Below are 17,935 nucleotides of genomic sequence, written 5' to 3' on the forward strand. Positions count from 1 at the left end.
ATGAGCTATTTAACTTCCTATCAGTAGCTCTAAGCAGCTAGACTTTTTTAATCAATAAAATTAAAATGTTTTATTTTCTCATTAGAACCATTTCTATGCAAATAACCACTAAAAGTGACTATAACAGAGTAAAAGGATAACATTAAGAGTATCTGATGGTTTACACTGACTTCCGAGTTGTTGAAAGTATTTTTGGGACGGTAGCTGCGATCTGTATCTGCCAATATGGATCATCAATGATAAGCAATTTGACTTCAAACCTGGAGTATGTGAAACATACTCCAGGTTTGAAATAAAACAATCATTAAGGTACCAAAAAGTTGCCTTTTTCCAATACCCTCAAGTTGAAGCTGACAGGCAGCACTATGGGAGAAGCCTTCACTTGTCTGCTTTGGGTCCGCCTCTTGACATGAGGTTTGTACCACAATTCTCCAGTGCCGGAATATGGAGAGCTTTGTCAATGTGCCAATGTGTTTCCATTGCCCGTTAATTTTGGCTTCTTTGTCAATGACTGATAATTTCGATGAGCAGCCATTGAATTGGATTTAAGACTACATGCACAGCCAAAGTCAACAGCTCCACGATCTGGCATGAAATGAACAGACAACTAAAACATTAAATGCAATTATTTGTATGACAATCGTCAACTAAAATTGAATATTGTGACATGCCTACTAACCACACTTCAAAAGTGACCTCAAGAGTCGAGGTCAAGGTTTACTTGGACATTTGTAAAACAAAAGTGAATATTAAGCTTCACAAAACAACTGTACTTATTTGTGTAATTCCTGTGAATTGTATTTTCACAGGTTCACAGTTTCACATTGGGCTTTATACATTTTTGGTTGGTGCAGGGAATGCGCTATAATATCAATAAATAAGACTAAGCTCTCGGTCTTGCTAATTAGTTAATTAAATATACAAAAACTGTTGTTTGTTCGAAAAAACAAAAGAGGATAGAGAACTGGATATTTGAGTCTTTGGAATGGCATTGAAATGTAAATGTATTAATTAATATGTGTGTGTGTGTGTGTGTTTGCTTGCCCATGCTCTAGACTATCTGTCACAAGGTGTGGATCTGAGTGGCATTGAGGTGATTGAGAATGACTTGCTGCTGATCAGCCGAGCGAGGCTGGAGGTGGAGAACCAGGCAAAGAGACTGCTGGAGCAAGGCATGGAAATCCAGGTACATTCGCAGCACTCATTTAAAAAAAATAAATAAAGAAACACAACAATTTGCTTTTGGTTGCACTAGATTGACAGGGCCTATTCTGCAGCTTGAACTTTGACCCCTGTGTTAAGAAAATTCAAGTTAAAATAATTATTTGCAGGAATAAGTAAAATATTAGCAACGTTTTTAAATCAAATACTGTATATAAACTCTTAAAAAGTGACCTATTATTTACATTTAACAGCTGACATGGTAAAACCAACAAAGATGACTGAATCAAAGATGGCAGCTTCGACCTCAGCCACTTGGTCTCTTTGTCTAATCTGAACACATGTGTTCAGTCAGGACAAAGACTGTGTTTCGGGAGTTCTGAGATTCTCTCTGAATTTTTTAGTCGATATGGTTAAAGCCAATTCACTATTTTGGTTCAGCTGGTTAGCAATGAGGAAGTTTACTTTTGTGTATGACCCTATGTCTGTGTGGAGCAGAACTGCACATCAACTGCCTAATCAATTCTGTATATAAACAGACATTACAACAACAAAGCTCTGAATAACATGAAATCAAATCAAAACAATGACAACAACACTGACAGAAGATTAAGTTAAAGTGGCCCTATTATGCTTTTACACTTTTTCCCTCTCCTTTAGTGTGTTATATATATTTTTGTACATGTAAAAGGTCCGTAGATTGTAAAAGTCCAGCCTAAAAGGAGTTACCCTCCCCCTCAGAAACACTGCTCCTGAGCTGCCTGAAACGGCTCCATTGAATTATCTCCTTCACTTCTGTAACTTTATGAGGTCACAATGTTACAGAAGTGACGTAAAACTCCTTCCTGCTAGTTTCGCCCTCAAACAACAAAAGAGAGAGACGGAGCTGAAGCTCCGGAGGAAGAGTTTTTTGAAATGTGAAACGTTGACCAATCACAACAGAGCGGGCTAGCTGACCAATCAGAGCAGACTTTTGCATTTCAGAGAAAGGGTGAGAAGAGGTGCTGCAAGACAGCCAGGAAGAGAAAAACAAGGAGGATCATGAGCATTATCGCATGTAAACATGTTGTAACTGTTACTTGAGATAAAAATATGCACCTGAAAAGAGTGTAATAGGGCCTGTTTAAACGTCTTGCTCTGCCATGTGCCATTATTGCGCTGATGTTGCACTGTGCTAGGCCCCTTCTCCCCCCACCCAATCCGTAGGGGGAGAAGGGATTCCTTTGTTAGCTGGCAATTACATCGTTGGGTCAAAAGCCAGATCGGGAAAAGTTTAGGTTGTGATATCAAAAGATTCCGTCCTTGCTGTGCTGTATTCTGATCAGTCACTCCAGCCCTTTGTTCTCTTTGAGTTAGCATCTCAATGCTAACTTGCCTGTTGCTCCTTGTTTGGCAGACTTTGTTGTAGCTGCTGACACTAAAATCACGCTGGGTTAGCAGTGCATTTGGAGCTAATTAGAAATCCTGAGGCAGGCTCTTGAGGCAGGCTCTTGTGCCATTAAAAAAGGATGCTGCGCATTTAGCAGGCCATACTTGAGAGCCAAAGGGTTAATCTGTAGTCTTAGCACTGCAGACTTGAGCAAGAAGAGATGGAACAATGTGGAGGTCGGCTCCTTTCATTGAGAGCATGTTTTTACACCTAGGTGTAAAAATTGAATGATACTGGGAAACTGGGTTAAGTGGCTCAGTTGCCATTATGAGTGGTGATTCCCAACATTTCATTCAATCACACAATACAGCAGTGAATTAGCAGAAACATCTGGCAGAGATCTGCGCTCTACTGTCTGCACCTTTTTAGTTTTGTCTGCGGCTAATGAAATACATGTAGAACTCTTTAGAATGTTAAACACTGAGTCAGTGGTATCAGACAGTAGAAATATGGAACATATGATGTAATATTAATCCCTATTTATATTCCAAGGGTAGTTTAACCCCCAAATTTATTTATTTTTCTGCTGAAAACCAACGTACATAGGTATTTAGTAGTGTTGTTGATGGCTGAAAGTCCAAATCTTAAAATTTTAGGACAAAGTAGTTACTACATATTGTGCTATAAATATGCTAAGCGACTGCCATCTACTGTTTGAAACCAGGCTATTGCCATTTTGCTACTAGCTGATCAGGACCCCTAAATGAGTAAAATTGAACAACATTCTTTATCCACACACTGTTGTCACAGTGTAGGAAAGCATATTGCTTTCACCAGATAATCAGTCATTAGCGTCCGTTCACCATATTTTGAAATGTGCTTGACAAGTCAGTATTGTGCTGTTCTATGATTGTAATGCTACAGCAGTTTCAGAAATTGAGCTGACAATTAATGCAACTGGGCATGTCTTAGCAATGTCTAAAATGTATCCTGTATCTGGCAGGTGCTTAGTTCATTTCCTGGCAATAGCGTTATAGCTATAATGTTTAAATGCACAGTGTCTACAGTTAGGCTATTTGTCAGTGAATAAATGCAACTCCAAGACCCAAGCCAAGTTCCCCTGCCTGGTTTGCCACCTGCTGATTAAAGTGAAGAGAGTTAGTTAGCCAGACAACTTCGCCCAAGACTCACTTAAGGTGGGCTGACCTTTAAGGTGAACAGGCTATTTTATTTCTAGTGACAAGCCGCTCCTTCGTGTTTTGGTGGAGCAGCTTCTTAGTCAATTCTGGCACCTAGTGCTAAAATTTGGTTTACCAGCCCGGTCTGGTGTTGGCTGTCTTAATATCTAACGGGTTTTAAAATGTTTCAACTGGCCCAACCCTACCAAACGTACACATCAACTATACTTCGGGCCTATTTGAGAACTGCTGAATATCTGTAAGAATGCTGTTTGCTGCCATGCACATTGTTAGGCAAATCTGGCGAGCAGCCCTGTCATTCCACCCAGCTGTGACTCTTTCAAAGGAGTAAGTGGGTCATAGATATTAAAGCAGCCCTAAAGTCGTGGTGCAGTTACACTGGTTAAATTAGTTAAATTATTTGCTGTTGCGATTATTTATTTTGCACTCTGGTGAATATCTCTTGAAATCACATATATTTCATTTCTTCCTAGTTCTTACACTTTCTAACTTTTTAAAGAAATGGGAATTTGTTTATATATTTTTTTAAATGTGATAAGCTGTTGGTTCTGAGTAACAATTTAGGACACCGGTAGAAGAGATATGAGCACTTTTTACATGTGTCATCCTGTAAACTACATAGGAGAGAGGGAAATATGTGAGCTCTGTTAACCTTCATCTGCCCCAGAAAGCCCATTTTCTCAAGGGGGCCTTGTCCAATTAAAGATGGTGTGTTCTTCTGTGTTTGCGTGCGTGTGAATGTGAGAAGGCAAAGAGAAGTTAATCAGGTGTGTTTGAAGCTGGTGGGAGAGTGTGAAATAGCAGGATATCATGACTCTACAACCCTCTCCAAATCCTTCTGGCCCAAACGCACACTGAAAGCTGAACTAAAGCACCTAATTTGCCACGTGTAGATTGATGCTTCTATGGTGCACTGCAGGCATTACTTTGATCCATACACCATCAGACATTGTAACGTCATCATAACGTTCTCTGGGGAAGAGTCCTTACCTATTTAGTGATTTAAGCTCTCACGGCCACAGACAAAAACTGATTTGTTCTTTTGGTCCTCGTTTGACCCTCAAATATCGTACCAAGGTAGGAAAAGGCACATCCAAATTATGTGATGCGCATCATTATGCTTTTGGTGCGTGTTTGGCCATTCAAAACAATAGCTGTACTTCAAAATGCCGATGTCACGCTCTTAGCCAGTGTTTTTTTAACTCCTACGTCTAGACAAAAGTGTTTTTTCCGAAAATTGACATATGCACTCTCTCTGTCTTTCTCTCTCTTACACAAAATCACACGTTGACACTCGTCGCTCCACTGTGTATTCCAGTCTAAAAGTATTTATAGCCTGACTTCTGCTGGAGAAGCCTTGGCTTACAAATTCACTGAGTTATTTGTGTGGCCATATGTTGCTCTAGAACACAGACACACACATATGTACTGTATACACACACATGTATATCAGCCCAGGGATTGTCTATTGTTATTATGTAAGCAGTTGGACATGCTGCCTGGACTGTGAGGTAACTAGTTTCACCTCAGTGCTCTGATTGTGCCAGCAGAGACCCTGTAGCCCATCTGTTGAGTTGGAACTAAACTGACCCATGTGGAAAAACTCCTCCTCGCCGGTCCACATTTCTTTCAGAAATATAAAATGAATTGAGCCCAGTGGCTTAAAGTTGCCTCAATCAGTTACTTAAAGGAGTGTTCAGAGCATCCAACCCACTGCCTCTCCAAACTCCATTTAAGTGAGCAGCTATATAAAATGGGCATTGGGGTCCTAAATTGAAGCTTGATTTGGACTATTCTTTGCTTCATCTGAAACTAATTGTGTTGTATAGTAAGTGTAAGTAGGATTGTTGGGAGAGTGGATTGTGCTGCAGAAGGATTTTCAATCCTTAGCTACAGCAGCTAGGAATTCTCATATTGGACAAGTGTCTGTTTCCACAAAAAGGTAAATTAACTCGTATAATTCATTGTAAGCTGTGACCAACAGCTCCATAACTCACTCTGTTGGTCAGAATACAATGAAGGAGGCGTGGGAATTCTTTCGTAGGGAGCGGACCTTGAGACTATAACCCCCCACGGCTGACCACCCAGCCAGACCTGCCGGACCAAACGCCACTGAAAGCAAAGTCGAGAGGGAGGAGAGCCGAGATGAAAGCTAAGCTACCGAGCTAGCCAAAGACTAAGGATGCTCCACCACCCACTCTGCTCCTGGCTAATGTATGATCGCAGGAAAGAAACAGGCTAACCCAGCAAATAAGAGCGGTGAATGTCTTCTTGCCAAAAGTGAGCTTAGAAGATTGTCATGAGAAGATGATCCATCTGAGCTGGTGTCATAAAGGGGTTAGCCTAGCTTAGCATAAATACTGGAAGCTGTTGGAAGTAGCTGGCCTGGTTCTGTCCAAATTTTAAAAACACCTACCGTCACCTCTAAAGTTCAGTGATTAACATGTAGTATCTGATTTGTTTTATATGTGGTTTCACATGGGGAATTATGTTCTGTAACTGTTTCTTTATGAAGAGGAGTTTATCTATCCACCCTGTACTTATTGTTTGTGAAGTATCTCTGCTTGTTGCCTGGCATCTCGTGGTGATGACAAGACTCTGACCTGAGCTGTTTTCCACACAAGGAATAGTTTCAGAATTTAAGTTCCTGTAAAACCACAAATCATTATTTTTACATTTCCTCTTGTGTACAAAAACACATGAGATAAAATATGTTAACCAGTGTTTACCCGTGTTAACCATGTTTAACAGAGTCAGTGCAGAGGTGCTATTCCTCTCCTCTTCCTCTTTTTTTCTTGTCTTGACTTTGCCCTGCCACATTTCCACAGCTCTCTCTCATTAAATCAATGAGGGTGTATTTTTAGCTGATGCTGTCACCTCTGTTCTCGAGTGTTTGTGTTAGAAAACTACCAGACCCATTGAGTTGAGTTCAAACTGTTTAAAACAACACCACAGACAACTGCCTACCTCACTTCTCTCTCTCCCTCTGCCTTCCTCTCTCCTTTTGTCGGTCAGAATCCAACCCAGGTCGGCACAGCCCTGCAGGTCTTCTACAACCTGGGCAGTCTAAGAGAGACAATCAGTTCTGTAGTGGGGGGTTACAGGACCACCATACACGACAACATCACTGGTGCTTTGGACATCAAGGGCCTGACACAGCCGACCAATCCCAGAGGTAAGACCCAAGGAGGATGTGCTTCTGAGAGAATTCTTGTGTGTACACACAGATAGATACTGGCACACTGAATACATTGTCCTCATTTCTAAAAGATGAAAGAGGATAGCACATATAGTTTAACCCAGTTCATGAGTTGGCTTGATCTAAAGTAGATTATTATACCATGACCACAGAGAATAGTCAATTCTGGCTGGAGGGTGTGTGTTATTTTCATGGCTCTGATGTATCGACCACATCATTGCTCTAATTAATGACACAATACTTTCAGATAAACTGGCATGATTAGGTTTCTTCCCTTCACGTTTCAGGACACATTATGAGGATTATATCACAAAAAATTTGAAATTAACAAAAATGAAATGTGGCAGGGTCTTTTTAAAAACAAGAAGTCTGGTGATATTCTATATTTGTTATTTGTCAACAAATACTAAAAGACCCAAACCAACAATGAATTTATCTACTAACAATTATTGTGTGTGTATTAAAGCCGGATATGTATTCTTTAGGGCTGCATGGTGGTGTAGTGGTTAGCACTGTTGCCTCACAGCAAGAGGGGCCTGGGTTCAATTCCCGGGCTGGACAACCTTCTGTGAGGAGTTTGCATGTTCTCCCTGTGTCAGCGTGGGTTCTCTCCGGGTTCTCCGGCTTCCTCCCACAGTCCAAAGACATGCAGCTTAGGTGCATCGAAGACTCTAAATTGCCCGTAGGTGTGGATGTAAGTGTGAATGGTTGTTTGTCTCTATATGTCAGCCCTGCGACAGACTGGCGACCTGTCCAGGGTGAACCCTGCCTTCGCCCAATGACAGCTGGGATCGGCTCCAGCACCCCTGCGACCCTTAACTGGATAAGCAGGTTACGGAAAATGGATGGATGGATGTATTCTTTATCTGTGCCATTTGTTTTATCCCAAAACTATTCCAAATATACAATATTTTGGGCGGGGGTGGCTCAGTGTGCTGAGCGGGCGTTAGGAGTTTTGCGTTTCCACAAAACTGAACAAAAAGTTGCTTCTCAGGTGCTTCACAGCAGCCCACTGCTCCTAAGGAAGGTTAAATGCAGAGCTGAAATGTCATGGATGTACCTGAATGTATATGACAACTCTAATGGGCCACAGTGTTGCTCTGGGTGACATGGTCCTTCATTTCCAACTACATATTTGAAGGGTGTATTTAAAGTTTTGAACCAATGATCTTGTTGCTGAGAACCAACGATGGGTTAGGGAAGTTAGTAAGATTGATTAATACATTGTTGGTTTTGGTATTTTTCATGGGATTTGATGACAATAAGAACATAATAATGCTGTAACTGAACAGGAATCATATCAGAAAGAAAGTAACAAACAAAAACCTTACAGAGTGAATTCGTCCCCTCAGGTGCACCAGGCAGAGCAGTGCTACCGACACCAGGCAACACAGCAGCTTTCCGTGCTGCTCTGTGGACCAACCTGGAGAAATTGATGGACCAGATATGTGCTGCATGCAGACAGGTATACAGCTCCCTGAAACCACTAACTGACTATGCATTCAGTGTTGAATAGTTAATTAAAATTAAAACTCAATCGGAAGGACTGATGGATTAGGTGTGCTGCATGTTTTCCAGGTGCAACATCTGCAGAAGGTCCTGATGAAGAAGAGAGACCCTGTAACTCATGTGTGCTTCATCGATGAGATCATCAAGGTGGGTGGGACCACTGCTCCGGTTTTATGTAATAATTATAGGTGCATCAAAACAGTCAGAAGGCTCCAATCTGGCCATTTATTAAAGAACAGAAATTGAAAGTTTTAGTATGACTGAATTTGCATGTTTCTCAAAAAAAGACATCCACACAGCATACTATACATGACAATACTATCTGACTTTGGCGGCAAATCAATGTCAAAAATCTGCAAGCGCAAATGAGATCTGCTCTCGGATGTACAGTGGGGCAAAAATGTATTTAGTCAGCCACCAATTGTGCAAGTTCTCCCACTTAAAAAGATGAGAGAGGCCTGTAATTTTCATCATAGGTATACCAAAACTATGAGAGACAAAATGAGAAAAGAAATTCCTGAAAATCACATTGTCTGATTTTTATAGAATATATTTATATGGTGGAAAATAAGTATTTGGTCAATAACAAAAGTTCATCTCAATACTTTGTTATATACCCTTTGTTGGCAATGACAGAGGTCAAACGTTTTCTGTAAGTCTTCACAAGCTTTTCACACACTGTTGCTGGTATTTTGGCCCATTCCTCCATGCAGATCTCCTCTAGAGCAGTGATGTTTTGGGGCTGTCGCTGGGCAACACGGACTTTCAACTCCCTCCACAGATTTTCTATGGGGTTGAGATCTGGAGACTGGCTAGGCCACTCCAGGACCTTGAAATGCTTCTTACGAAGCCACTCCTTCGTTGCCCGGGCGGTGTGTTTGGGATCATTGTCATGCTGAAAGACCCAGCCACGTTTCATCTTCAATGCCCTTGCTGATGGAAGGAGGTTTTCACTCAAAATCTCACGATACATGGCCCCATTCATTCTTTCCTTTACACGGATCAGTCGTCCTGGTCCCCTTGCAGAAAAACAGCCCCAAAGCATGATGTTTCCACCCCCATGCTTCACAGTAGGTATGGTGTTCTTTGGATGCAACTCGGCATTCTTTCTCCTCCAAACACGACGAGTTGAGTTTTTACCAAAAAGTTCTATTTTGGTTTCATCTGACCATATGACATTCTCCCAATCCTCTTCTGGATCATCCAAATGCTCTCTAGCAAACTTCAGACGGGCCTGGACATGTACTGGCTTAAGCAGGGGGACACGTCTGGCACTGCAGGATTTGAGTCCCTGGCGGCGTAGTGTGTTACTGATGGTAGCCTTTGTTACTTTGGTCCCAGCTCTCTGCAGGTCATTCACTAGGTCCCCCCGTGTGGTTCTGGGATTTTTGTTCACCGTTCTTGTGATCATTTTGGCCCCACGGGGTGAGATCTTGCGTGGAGCCCCAGATCGAGGGAGATTATCAGTGGTCTTGTATGTCTTCCATTTTCTAATAATTGCTCCCACAGTTGATTTCTTCACACCAAGCTGCTTACCTATTGCAGATTCAGTCTTCCCAGCCTGGTGCAGGTCTACAATTTTGTTTCTGGTGTCCTTTGACAGCTCTTTGGTCTTGGCCATAGTGGAGTTTGGAGTGTGACTGTTTGAGGTTGTGGACAGGTGTCTTTTATACTGATAACAAGTTCAAACAGGTGCCATTAATACAGGTAACGAGTGGAGGACAGAGGAGCCTCTTAAAGAAGAAGTTACAGGTCTGTGAGAGCCAGAAATCTTGCTTGTTTGTAGGTGACCAAATACTTATTTTACCGAGGAATTTACCAATTAATTCATTAAAAATCCAACAATGTGATTTCCTGGATTCTTTCCCCCCATTCTGTCTCTCATAGTTGAAGTGTACCTATGATGAAAATTACAGGCGTCTCTCATCTTTTTAAGTGGGAGAACTTGCACAATTGGTGGCTGACTAAATACTTTTTTGCCCCACTGTAGATGGGCTGTGCATTTCAAACAGCCACACACGCCAATTACTTCTGCGAGCACTTTCACATCACTTCACATCGCACTATTTCAGCTAGCGGGAGAAGTACTGTAGCCGACAAGGAGAAAACCAGGCTTTAAGCACGTTCTGTTATCCATGAGAGCAAGACAAATATTATTATTCTCCCGCTCGCATTCAATCACCTCCCAGCTTAAAAGTAACTTTCACCTGCTTGCTATCGAGAGGTATGCTTTTTGACGGTATGTAGATGGATTCATTTGCAACTGTTTCCCGAATTATAATTGGCTACAGTGCCAAACGTCGTCCCCAGATCATTGACAGCTGATGATGACAGCAGCCGGTGAAGCTTGTTTGGCACAGTTGATAATCCTTTGGTGTCTTCAGAGGGAGCTGATAAAAGGCTGATAAATGTCCTCAAGTGATGTCACTTGAGTCAGCGTCGGGTCTAAAGACTGCAAGTAAGATAAAAAAAATTATCTGGAGATGAGGTGTTAGAAAGAAGTCCTTTCTCACATGATCATATTGTATTAAGTAGAGTTGTAACGGTTCTGTACGTGCCTCGGTTTTTGGGTCACGGTTTGATGCGTTTTCAGTACAATAGGGAAAACTAGAAAATTACACAAGAAATGTTGACTGTGTGGCTGCTACTGCCCGAAGACGGTGCATATATTAACAGCTCTAAGACAGCTGAATCATTTAGGTTCATTTCGGGTTAGTTTGGGGTTCATCGCCAAGATATTATTATCAACAGAGAGAAAAGACTCTGCCGATCGCGTTGATATCATTTTTATGTTTGTGGTGTTTGAAATCTGACCAAAGGGGCACTTGAAATGAGGAGCTATCACTCCTCTCATCTCTGTATCAGAGACTCATAGGACACGCACTGTGGGCGTGCACTAATGCTTCTGTGCGTGTGTCACTGGTTGCCATGGTGAGGGAGCACCTGGGCAGAGGCAGACTTTGTAAGCCAAGGCTTCTCCAGCAGAAGTCAATCAATAATTAACAGAGGTTAGAGCAGACAGTGATTTAGCACAAAACTAGCTGTTAAACTCCTGCCTCCAATCGTAAAACTAAAGTATATCCATAGATATACTCAACTTCAGTTAAACTGTCGGCATACAGTTTGTAACAGATCCTAGTGCGTTCAACTCGATTAACCCTGCTAACCTGGCTAAGCCACCTAGCATGCCCCAGCTCTGCTATCGCTTAGAGCTACTGGTGCACTGCTGAAACTTTCCAAGTAAAACTCTAGCCAAAGATTTCCTGTTTTATTTTTGTGAGCAGTAGACATAAACAGCAGTTTGGGTCACAGGCATACCGAAGGATGGCGCATAACGAACCGAACCTCCAGTACCGGACGGTTCAATATACCAATACACATATTGTTACACCCCTAGTTTTAAAGATAGACTTGAAACATCAGAGCTGGCTTTTGAAAGCAATGCAAAGCAAAACTAGTGAAATATTAAAACAATTATGAAATTGCTTGTACAATTTTGTTTAATGTTTTATAACAGTTTTATTCAAGAATGAAAATGGCTAAAAAGCAGGTACCAGCTCACTAAAATATTGTATCAATAGTAATCATGGCAGTCTTTTACACATCATTTTGACATTATCAGCGTCTGACTCTCTTGCCGCACAGAAACCTAGTTGTACATATCAGAGCGGGAGACTGTTACTATAGAAACAAAGCTCTCACCAATTACCCAGCAATGGAGGTGTGAGTTGGCAACCTAATGACATGTCTAAATGCACAGCTCCTCAGCAGTGCAGCTGCACTATCACTCTTCAGTGTTATGGACCACAGTGCCATGTGTCTGTAAAAATATGACTGAATAGACACATTGTCCTAATGTCAGCTGTCATATCAGCGGACCTGCATCTAAATAAATCTAATTACATTAGAGTAGAAGGAGATAAAAAGAAGCATTCAGACACCTGAGATGTGGATTGTGAATAATATGCTGTAACTCATTATGAGGCAGACAATATTATGTATAATATAGTCGCTAGTGTAGTGTAGTGAAACACACATACCCTCAAATTCAGAAATAGCTGCCACAACCATCCCCAGAGCTTTGTATTTGTGCCTGCACTATTTTAGACAAGAGTTTATATAATAGAATAATAAATAATAGAAATAAAACATATATTCAGTTTCATTCTAAACCTACAATGCATGCCATAGAGAAAGTAGCTGGACATTCCAGTCATATGTGATTGTTGGAGGCTGCAGCTGTGACTAGAGTTGGTCCTCCACTCAGTCAGTTTGATCCCCGACGTGTCAGTGTCCTTTGGCAAGATACTGAACCCCAAATAGCTCCAGAAGGTTGTGCCCTCAGAACGTGAGTGTGTATGAATGAACACTTGACTAGATCCTTTTGAGCAGTTTGGTCAACTTGTATGTCAGCCTCTGCCATCAGTCTATGAACGTGTGTTAAAAGTAGTGTACAGCAGTTGGAAGACTAGAGAGGTGCTATAAAAATTCAAGTCTCTTACCATCCATTTTCCAGGAACATGTCAATCCAAAACCATTAATCTGCTTGAATTCCACTCTTCTGGTTTCAGTCTTTCCTCTAGATGTAGAAACTGGTTGCAGGGATTCAATCAGACACAAGAGCATCACTGAGGTCCAACACTGATGTTGGGTGACCAGGTCTGGCTCACAGTCCATGTTTCAGTTCATCACAAAGGGTTGGATAAGGTTGCGATCAGGGCTCTGTGCAGACTACCTCCAATACTTTATAAAGCTGTCTTTGTGCACCAGGGCATCGTCATGTTCAAACTTAAAAGGGGCAAACAAAAACTGTTACAGAGTTGGAAGCACGCTATTGTCTAAAACATAATGGTTTGCGATAGCATTATGATTTTCCTTAACTGGAACTAACAGACCCAGACCAAGCCTCAACAGCCTTACACCGAAATGATCCATTTTTTTCTCTTCTTTTCTATTCCACTCACATGTAGTTGGTCGATTAAGAAAGAAAAATGGAGTCCCAGAGGTTTGTGAAGGTAGAGGAAGTGAGGATGTAGTGGATGTGAGGAGGAGAGGTCAGACAGCTGGGCAGCAGACCTGCAACAGGCTTCTCTAATGGATTATTAGAGGAGAATACACAGACACACATGTCCAGTCCCATTAAACAATGAAAGCCCTTTCCTTAGTCAGGCTCTGTGGGTGTTGGTGTGTGTTGGTCTCTATGCCTATCTGACATCACTTACTGCTCTTTCTTTTCTATGACTAGTTACACAGAACAGTTTTTCACAGGCTTTGAGTTTGGTCCATTTCATAATAATCATGCAGAAGTAACATGATGAAGGATGTCTGCACTGACTACCTCAGTGATGTCAAATGAGCTTTGTAAGGACTTGACTTAATATTGCGATCGCAATCAATTTTCAGGATTATTTGTCTCAATTTTAATGTATTATTTAATTTCAGTTAATACATTACATTACATTACATTACAGTCATTTGGCAGACGCTTTTATCCAAAGCGACTTACAATAAGTGTATTCAACATTGGTATTCACCAGAAGTCATAAGTGCATCTCCTTTCTTAAATAGCATCTAAAAGCATAAACCGGAGCAAGTATAGTGCAAAAGTATAGTGCAGAAGCAAATTACTACGAAGACAATAAGTGCAACAAACTAATACACAAAAGTATTCAACTCATGTCACTCACAAGGCCTTCAAGGATATCCAATAATCAGTGTGTTTGTCTTCTGTCTACCTGATGACAGGATGGACAGCCTGATATCCTGTACACCTTCTGGAATGATGTAACCAACACACTAAGTGAGGAGTTTCACAGAGCAACTGAAGGTAAGACAACTCCTTTTCCTTCCCCTTAGTCTCTGCTACAACTACCACTTTAAGTTAAATTACACAAAAAGTTCATCTTTAAGGTGAGTCTCAGACAGACAGTAGATAGCTTCTCTACAACCACCTGCACGAACAACTTGTGTGGGGGGGTCTCATTTAGTGAGCCATAATCATCAGGCTGTAATAAGAATTCAGTTAACAGCAGGAAATCATTGTGGCAGCAAGATCTGTTGTTCATGGAGCTATCAGAGCAAACGGGAGTCTCATTAAACCAGTGTTGGTTTAAGTCACTGCTTGCACATGTATCAGAACGCCATGATCATTTTAACTAAAAGAAAAATATAACATCAAATGGGTCAGAATGGGTGACATTATTTTCTAAAAAGTCATACAGTAGCAGAGGATCGAGACCAGCTGCTGCCTGGAACATAGGAATACTACTAACAACCCACAATATGCTGCCAACATTACAGGTTGTAAGTTCGAAACCCTTTGTAGTACTTGAACTCTTGTGATGAGCGTTAATGCCTTAAGAAGCCCCTCCCTTAGAGAAACTACTGGTATTCCTTAGCAACATTTGGGACACTAGTACATGAAGAGTGCCTGTGCAATGCACTGCAGTATTTCAGTCTGTGGAGACTTGGCTTGGGAACTGGAGGGTCACTGGATCAAGCCCTTGTACAGATCAAATATATAGTGTGTAGTGTTAGGCTTAAAGCTGATTTAATCATTTGTTGATTAATTTATATCAAAATATGTAACAATATTTAAGAACTCAAAATCATGGATCGTAAACCCATGAATTGGTATGAAAGGTGGAGGGGAGTGAGGGCATTAAGCTTCAGCTATTAGATACAATGAGTTTAAGTTAAAGAAATTAACATAAGATTCAACCTAGGAGTTCACACAATTTTCAAAAAAATGGTAAAACTTCCAAAATTGAAATGAATTAATTTAGTCTCAATCTCAGGGCTGCTACATATTTTTTCTTCCATTTACCATTTACTATGGCCTGAAGTCATATAATGTCACAGGGGTAAGTCTTAGCGACCATTGTTGAATGTTTCTATAGCTCTGTTGCTGAATAAAATGAATGACGCTACATTGCTGCTCAGCGCAGAGTTTATGAACCTGGCCACAGATATTATCAGGCCCAGCACTCTTAGGCTACATCTACATTAATATGTTTTCTGTTGTAAAATGGTTTACGTACCCACGAGCATTTTAGCACCGTTTTAGAATAATCTCTGTCCATACTAACACGGCTGAAACACATATACCATGACAATGCACTTCTACTTGGCATGTGTATGGCGGTGTACAGAAAAGCAGACTGGGTGCTTACTTACAGAAAGTGCAATCATAATTATTATTGTAATTGCCATAATAAAAGGTTTTGTTTTTAAGTTTGACACACACACACTCAAAATAGTGAAAAAAAGATTTCATAAATCTGTTCAGATTTATTTAAAGTAACAAATTCAAATTCAAAGATTTCCTATATTATTTGTCAAGAAACTTGGTGAACACACGTTCTTTTTGTTTCGTCTCGGTTTCGTTGTCTGCTCTCACACTTAAATGTTATGCTTTGTTGAGTCTGAACTGTTATTCCACACTTTTAATATCAATAGCCAAAGCTGGAGAAGCCCTAGATTATTTTATTTAACTCATCAAGCAAGCTGTTTATCTGAATTAAAACCAGCCGGGGCAATGTTACTATTGCCTTTATCCTTGACTCCCAGTCATTTATTTCATACCATTCCAAGCTTCCCTTATTTGTATATCTTTATTTCCTTAACTTAAGTCACATTACCCTCATTAAATCCACCTTTCCTTTTACAAATTCAACCCTTAAGAGCTGTTGAGGCCCATTGTTTGTTGTTTGGGAAAATCTTGAAAACATTTGTGGGAATAAGATTATCTCTACAAAAACACATGTAGCGACACACCACATTTGTGAACTCAACAATATTGTCATACAATTCGGTAACAGCAACCAGCAATTGAAGCATGCCTGCAGAGCGAGAGAGGCATCTTCATAGCAGACTTTCCCCTGCCTTTTGCGCACGTCCTCTCTATATAACAGGTAGGATCCAAGGGAAGGTCTCTCGCAGACTAATATGTACCATATGTACCACTTCTGGAGCCAATACCGAGGTCCTGGGTTTTATTCTGCAAGTAGGAAGGCTAACATATTGATAAAAAGTTTTTTTCCCATTCGGACTTAGCTTATTCACATTCATACTCATTCATACACGGAGGCACAGCATTCAGGAGCAGTTTGGGGTTCAGTGTCTTGCCCAAGGACACTTGAACATGGACTGGAGGAGCCGGGGATAGAAAACAGCCGCAGCCGCTGTAACTGTAACGTTAAGCTCCAACTGCCACTTCTTTACAATACATTATGAATAGTCAACCATTACAAGTCATTTAAAACATTTGCACAAATCCTACTGGAATAGACGGCAGGTCTATCAGGCAGGATTACCAGCACATCTGCTGCTGAATAATAGTTTTGAATTTGATATGTCCCCCTTGATTAACAAATTAATTTTACATAGCATAGCACAGCATGGCTTCTCAATATTGCCCAACATCGTAGGCTATTTCAGTTTTTTAACTTTCTCCTTTAGCTCGCTCCATTCCACTCTTAAATCAAGGACAGGCATGTTGTCATTACAACGCAGAGACTGTAGACTTAAATGACGTTAGATTTAGGTGGTCCCTTCTGTTTGGTTAGCAATAATAAAATCTTCAAACAAGAATACTAGGGCTCACTAGCCCCTATAACATTTGTTTGACAGCTTATATATAAAAACATTATGCATGTTTAACTAATGCCACAAATCAGTGAAGAATGAGTACGACAGTGGGCCATGTCTAATGTGGGTCTTACCGTAATGGAAAGAAGAAATCAAGTGCAGTGGATGCTTAATTATTGGTGGCAGCACAAAAGTACATGATCTGAAGCAGAGAATATTATTAACTCTATGAAAGGGTGACACTATTAACTTTGATATTAGCATGACTTATTATATTTAGAGACGGGTTCTGTGTGAGCACATGTGTAAGGCCCTGTGCAGCTGCAGCCCCTGCTGATTAATAGTTGAGATTCTGGCAAGAAAAGATGTTAACAAAGACAGTACAGACTAAAGGCAAAAACTAGAGCTGGACACTGTAAGGAGTGTAAAATTCCGGAAAGACTAACGTTAGCTAGCTGATAGCATAAAGCTAACACTGCTTTATTTTATGCTTAACCCATCATTATGGTATTTAGGATTATTCCCTATTGTTGTCTCTAACCTGCTTTTCTGTCGTGGTGGAGCGAGTCATTGCCATATTAAGATCTAAGTAGGTAGTACGCTGCGTTCATACTGGTATGTGGAAATGGGAAGTGTGGCTGTTGAACCAACGGTTTGGCATAGTCTATTGCTCTTTTTTAGAAATTGGTGTTTTTGTCCCTGCTAATAACGATAAAACTATGGATAAAAAGTGTTAATACCTCTTGGTGTACCTTGTTTTCCTGAGGCCAACATGATATTTGGAAAGTCCTCAGTCTTTTTTGTTATGATGTCACTCATGAGTCCATGCCCCTCTCAGATGACACCACACCCAAATCATCACGACCAAAAGCACGATACTGAAAAAATATTTTCAGAAAGTAACAAACA

At 40.8% G+C, this 17,935-nt stretch overlaps 1 protein-coding gene across 1 annotated transcript in view; it reads left to right on the forward strand.

The window, feature by feature from the left end:
• cog5 (component of oligomeric golgi complex 5) overlaps positions 1-17,935 on the forward strand; it is a gene marked incomplete at its 5' end in the record, with an annotated part of 60,373 nt that overhangs the window by 28,127 nt on the left and 14,311 nt on the right. Inside the window, 5 exon segments of the mRNA XM_054624515.1 lie at positions 1,056-1,186; positions 6,745-6,904; positions 8,281-8,393; positions 8,507-8,584; positions 14,183-14,264. Of these exon segments, the coding sequence (XP_054480490.1) occupies positions 1,056-1,186; positions 6,745-6,904; positions 8,281-8,393; positions 8,507-8,584; positions 14,183-14,264 (564 nt within the window).

The sequence above is a fragment of the Anoplopoma fimbria genome, chromosome 23, assembly GCF_027596085.1.
Source record: "Anoplopoma fimbria isolate UVic2021 breed Golden Eagle Sablefish chromosome 23, Afim_UVic_2022, whole genome shotgun sequence".
NCBI classification, from domain to species: Eukaryota; Metazoa; Chordata; class Actinopteri; order Perciformes; family Anoplopomatidae; genus Anoplopoma; species Anoplopoma fimbria.